This window comes from Octopus bimaculoides, chromosome 19 (genome assembly GCF_001194135.2).
Source record: "Octopus bimaculoides isolate UCB-OBI-ISO-001 chromosome 19, ASM119413v2, whole genome shotgun sequence".
Taxonomy (NCBI): Eukaryota; Metazoa; Mollusca; class Cephalopoda; order Octopoda; family Octopodidae; genus Octopus; species Octopus bimaculoides.
Window position 1 is genome coordinate 5,312,584 of NC_068999.1, and position 5,995 is coordinate 5,318,578.

The following is a 5,995-nucleotide window of genomic DNA, read 5'->3' on the forward strand; positions in this document are numbered from 1 at the left end:
AAGCTCCACCAGGGGATGGTGGCGAACCCTGCTGTACTCTTCCACCACAACTTTCTCTCACTCTTACTTTCTGTTTCTGTTGTGCCTGTAATTCAAAGGGTCAGCCTTGTCACACTCTGTGTCACGCTGAATATCCCCGAGAACTACGTTAAGGGTACACGTGTCTGTGGAGTGCCACTTGCACGTTAATTTCACGAGCAGGCTGTTCCGTTGATCGGATCACCTGGAACCCTCGACGTCGTAAGCAACGGAGTGCCAAGAATAACATTTTTCGGTGCGGTATCGACTAATCCCCTTTCCTCAAAATTGGTCTTCTGTATACTACAATAGCAACCATTATTTAGACGATGCACCTGCCAACATCTCAGGATGTTTGTTTCAAGAAGAGTAATTCTGACCAAGGGGAGTGAACTCTAATCGCCATGTAATTAACGATGGCTGCGAGGTTTTTCATTCGGAATATCCTACTGGCAGAAAATCATTTATTTAAAATACAACAGCCTCGAATTATAGCCCCATTATTGTCAGGTAAGTTAAAGAAAACACATGTCTATATGTCTATGCACTATCTACCATTAATATCCACCATTTATTACATTATTACCAAAATCGGAACTTTGGTAATTACAAGGACGTCAGGTCAAATCGTATTTAATTATGTGTTTTATCAGCTTAAATTGTGTATTTAAAAATAAAATCAATGTTTTATCAATGTGATTTACGTTATTGGTAACCTATAGGTATCAAATAAATTAAAATCGAAGCTTTCCTTTTTTTATGGTTAATTTTTACTGTTACACCTTTCGGAATAGCAATCACTACCTCATGGAAAAGAAAAAAGGACAAGGAATTGGATGGTTATTTCCTTCTGTAGAAGAAATTTTGGTCCAAAAACTATAATTTTTAACAGTTTTGCTCTCTCACACCCAATTCCATGCCCTTTTCTGGTAAATATTTACTATCATATCTGTCTCACGAGACTGGTGTAATCGTAAAAAATTACCGTTTTTAAATGCAATTATTTATTGAAACTTGGGTTGTAGCTCCACAACTCCTCTTGCGTAGTCCCGTGATCAAATATCCAAAGGCATTCTAGTCTTTTAAAGATCACCTAAGGCTACATTACATCATGTAATGTCTTGTTTCTTTATTAAGACGTTAGAATGTGATTTGAGAGAAGAGATATAGCTGTTATTTCTAGCATACGAAACCCCTTGTTAATTTGTATAGAAAGTTTGTTGTTTAGCCTTTAAACAGCCTTGTTCAGAGGCATTCGGTTAATGGTTATTTGCTATTTTATTTAAGACATTGTATATATATAGGAATACGTTATCCTGCATGTCCTTCCCTATCTTTTTATAAGGTTTGAGGGAGATTTGGTTGCTATTTCTAATAAGTCGATCAACCGCGTAGAAAGAAGCTTCCTCGCCCATTCGATTTGGATGGCGATCGTTGTGAACATGTGGTAGTTTCTGTTCTTTAAACATCAACATCTTAGTTCCAATCAGAACGACCTGTGGTGGCAAGGTCAAACAATAATCATCTACCCAAACTCGAACACTAGTTTAATGGGGAAATGTCCGAAGATTCATATGACAAACACACACTTCCGAAACATCAGCTGGCAGGATTTGAACTTAAAATGCTGTAACTCGTCGGCTCACCCCTTAATAATAATAATGGTTTCAAATTTTGGCTCAGGGCCAGCAGTATTTGATTAGTACTTATTTTATCGATCCCGAAGGATGAAAGGCAAAGTCGATCTCGGCGGAATTTGCACTCAGAACGTGAAGACGGACAAAATGTCGCTAAGGATTTCGTCCGACGTACTAACTATTCAGATACCAGTAAGGCGATGCTGGCAACAACCATGCTCGAATGGTGCTTTTTACGTGCCACTGGCATGGGAGCCAGTCGGCGGCCCTGGCAATAATCGCACCTGGATGGTGCTTTTAATCAGGTGGTACTGTCAATGGCTACATCAGCGATTTGATTTATATATATATATATATATATATATATATACATACACACACTCAAACTCACAGAACTTAATAGTTGTAAGCAAGTGTCACCGTCATGCAAGCGGTGTTCTTTATTTCCAGTCTTCTGTGAAAAACAGGTCTGACCATGTTGAAATATTGCTTTGCTTTGAAATAGGTGAGGGTTGGTGGCGGGAAGAGTAAACAGCTTTAAAAAATTCACCTCAGTAAATGCCAGCATGGAACAATGAATGCTAAAATGATGATGATGATGATGATGAATGATAACGGAAGAGACATCAAACTGATTACAATGCAGCATAGATGTACGATGGGGTGCTGAAAAGTTCCTTGCTTTGGATAAAAGAAAATACAGGAGGATCAGTTAATTATGATTTTATTGAACATATTCCCTTCTTAGATTCACACACATATTGCAATGGCCCCTCAGTTTTTCTAAGCCCTGTAAAAGAACTCTGAAGGTTGACCCTTCTACCAGGCCTTTCACAATACCCTTAAAGCCAGGAACTTTTCAGCACTCCCTTATAGATAATGTGAAATCTTTCCTCTTTTAATGTTATTAACAGTCTGAATAATTATATTCTCGTTAATTATTATTGTTTTATATTCTGTCTTTTTGTTTGTTTATTGTTTTATTTGGAACCAACTTAAATACTTTTGAATTTGTTTTTGTCTTAGGCAACTTCCAGAATGTTCCAAGCGAGGGAGACAAACGATATTATTCTAGAGTCCGCAAGAAAGAACGTCCATTGTTCCCTAAACTTTTTAGATCAGGTTTGTCAAAATGAATCATTATGGATTTTTTTTGCCATTACCATCATCATCATTACCACCACCACCACCACCACCACCATCATCATCATCATCATCATCATCATCACCATCACCATCACCACCATCATCATCATCATCAACTTCTTGTACCAGTTATATTATTTGTCTTCTTTACTCTCGGGTATGCTGTTACCCCACCACCAAATAGCGTTATCCTACATATTAATAGGTTAAGAAAAAGAGAAGAAATGGGAATATTTTAGGATAAGGCTGTTCTTTTCCTGTTTGAGTGGTTCTAATCTCTGGTCTGTGGCCATGTTGGGTAAATGGCTTTCTAGGGGTACAGTTAATTATACAGACCCCCTAATTTTATTGACCTGCGAAAGACAAATACGATTTGAATTTTGAGCATAAAAGGATGGAACTAAATACCACAAAGTGCTTTCTTCAATGCTCTACCGTCCACCCACCCACCCATCCACTAAGCTCTTTTATATCTTTTTCTTTAGCAGCACTATTTCACCCTTTTGTTACCATTATTCCTGTTGAAATATACTGCCTTTCTATATTTAAGAGATGAGGAATTATGTACATTATTTACATTTGACGGATATTTGTCCTCGTCTTGTTTGTTGTTAACACGTTTTGGCTGATATACCCTCCAGCCTTCATCATGTGTCTTGGGGAAATTTCGAACTTTGGTTCTTATTCCTAAGGTATTTTTGCGATGTCATCATCGTCGTTGTTGTCGTCACCACCGAAAATATATTACCTTTGTTTCGATTTATCATCATTTAATGTCCATTTCCCATCATTTAACGTCCATTTCCCATCATTTAACGTCCATTTCCCATCATTTAACGTCCATTTCCCATCATTTAACGTCCATTTCCCATCATTTAACGTCCATTTCCCATCATTTAACGTCCAATCTTATGGCTTGGACAACTTGACAGGAGCTGGCAAGACCAGGTTCCATTGTCGCACATCCTACAGTGAGACCCCTAACCCTAACCCTAACCACTCACCATTGAAAGCAGGCAGTACACTCTGTACAGTATACCGGGTGCCTTTTACATGGCACCAGTACCAGTGCATTTTATGTGGCACCACCATCAATAGGGTCACTAAGTACCTTGCAAGACAACCCACCCCCACCTCGACTGGGAGGTGGGAGAGTAGTATTGAGCATTTGAGAGATTTGAGGTACAAAGGGAACAGATATTGGTGTCTTACTTGAAAATAATGAAGAATTTAGTGGAATCACTTTTGGCATTATTTAGGTGATGTTTAGAACATAAAACGAAATTTTGATGGAAGTTTATATTACAGAACCAGGGACAGTCTCTGCTAGGTTGGTATCAAGAGAGTTTGAAGATTTAAAAATTTCTATTCACATGTTACCATTTTTTAATTACTGTAGGTGACAGAATGAAGAGACTACCATTGCCAGATTCTACTATCAAATTTTGGTGCCAAGACGTCAAAGAACTACAAGAGTAAGTAAAAACGAAACCGTCCATTATGATTCATCATCATCATCATCATCATCGTTTAACGTCCAGGCTCCAATCTAAATTTGGCAGAGTTTCTACAGCTGGATGCCCTTCCTAACGTCAACCACTCAGAGAGTGTAGATTATGCATAATATTTGTAAATCTTTGGAAGACTCTATATTTATCCTTGTTTATCACAGTTGTTTGGTTCCTCTCAAACAAGACACTGTGTTAAATAGTAGAACAAATTAAAAACATTTTTTTACTTGTTTCAGTCATTAAACTGTGGCCATGCTGGGGCACCACTTTGAAGAATTTTTTAGTCAAATGAATCAGTCCCAGTATGTATATTTTTTTAAAAGTCTGATATTTATTCTATCAGCCTTTTTAGCTGAATTGCTAAGTTATGAGGATGTAAACACACCAACACCGGTTGTCAAGCAGTAGTGTAGGACAAACACAGACACATGCTTGCACACACACACGAGAAGGTGCTGAAAAATTCCTGGTTTTGGGTAAAAGAAAATAGAGGATCAGTTAATTGTGATTTTATTCAACACGTTTCCCTCTCAGATTTACACACTTATTGACTCATTGCAGCAGTCCTTCAGTTTTTCTCACCTTTGTAAAGGAACTTGGAAGGTTTGGCCTCTAAGCAAAGCCTTTTGCGATACCTTTGAAACCAGGAACTTTTCAGTAGCCCCTTGTGTGTTTCCAGTCCTAAAAGTCCATTCTCTTGTATTAACTTCCTCATTTTCACCTCTCTTTCTTCCTTGCTCTCTCTTTCCAGTGCACCTGACCATGTCCAGAGGTTGTTCACAATTGAATTTGCAAATCGTGTAAGTTAATCCTTCTTACTTAAATTTTCCATCATCGATTACTGTTGTTTTTAATTCCGTAAATTTTCTCCAGAGGAAAATGTTGGGCCTATTCTTTGACTTGCTGGCCCTTACAGTAAGCTGGCAGATCAATCAGAATGCTTAGTGGTATTTTCCCTAGTTCCTTATGCACTGAGTTCAAATCCTGCTAAGGTCAACTTTGCCTTTCATCCTTTTTGGGGCTTGATAAAATAAAGTACCAGTCATATACTGGGGTCGATTACATTGACTAACCCTCTCCCCTTAAAATTTCGTAAAGTGAAAAAGGTTTATTATTATTATTATTTTTATTATTATAATTTTTTATTATGACCATGCCAAATCAGACTGAAGTTGAGTGCAGCCCCTCAGCTTACCAGCCTTGGTCAAACCGTCCAACCCATGCCAGCATGGACAGTGGACGCTAAATGGTGAGGATGTTGATGATGATGATGTAGTGATCTGACAGAATCATAACAAAATGTTTAGCAGCATTTCTTCCAGCTCTTTATATTCTGAGTTCAAATTCTGTCAGGGTTGACTTTGCTTTTCGTCCTTTCAGGGTCGATAAAATAAAGTAACAGCTGAGCACTGCGGTCAGTGTAATCAACATCGACTGGACCCAAATTTTGATCCTTGTACCTTTAGTAATATTATTGTTGTTAAGGCGGCGAGCTGGCAGAAACGTTAGGGGGCCGGGCGAAATGCTTGGCGGTATTTCATCTATCTTTACGTTCTGAGTTCAAATTCCGCCAAGGTCGACTTTGCCTTTCATCCTTTCGGGGTCGATAAATTAAGTACCAGTTACACACTGGGGTCGATGTAATCAACTTAATCGCTTTGTCTGTCCTTGTTTGTCCCCTCT

General features: G+C 38.4%; 1 protein-coding gene across 1 annotated transcript; it reads left to right on the forward strand.

Annotated features, from left to right (window-relative positions):
- Window positions 1-163: 163 nt before the first annotated feature.
- Window positions 164-5,218, forward strand: LOC106869436 (uncharacterized). The gene is made up of 4 exons (XM_014915183.2): window positions 164-528; window positions 2,682-2,777; window positions 4,201-4,276; window positions 5,064-5,218. The coding sequence occupies exons 1-4, from the start codon at window positions 435-437 to the stop codon at window positions 5,119-5,121; spliced, it is 324 nt and encodes a 107-aa protein (XP_014770669.1). The 5' UTR covers window positions 164-434; the 3' UTR covers window positions 5,122-5,218.
- The last annotated feature ends 777 nt before the right edge of the window (window positions 5,219-5,995 follow it).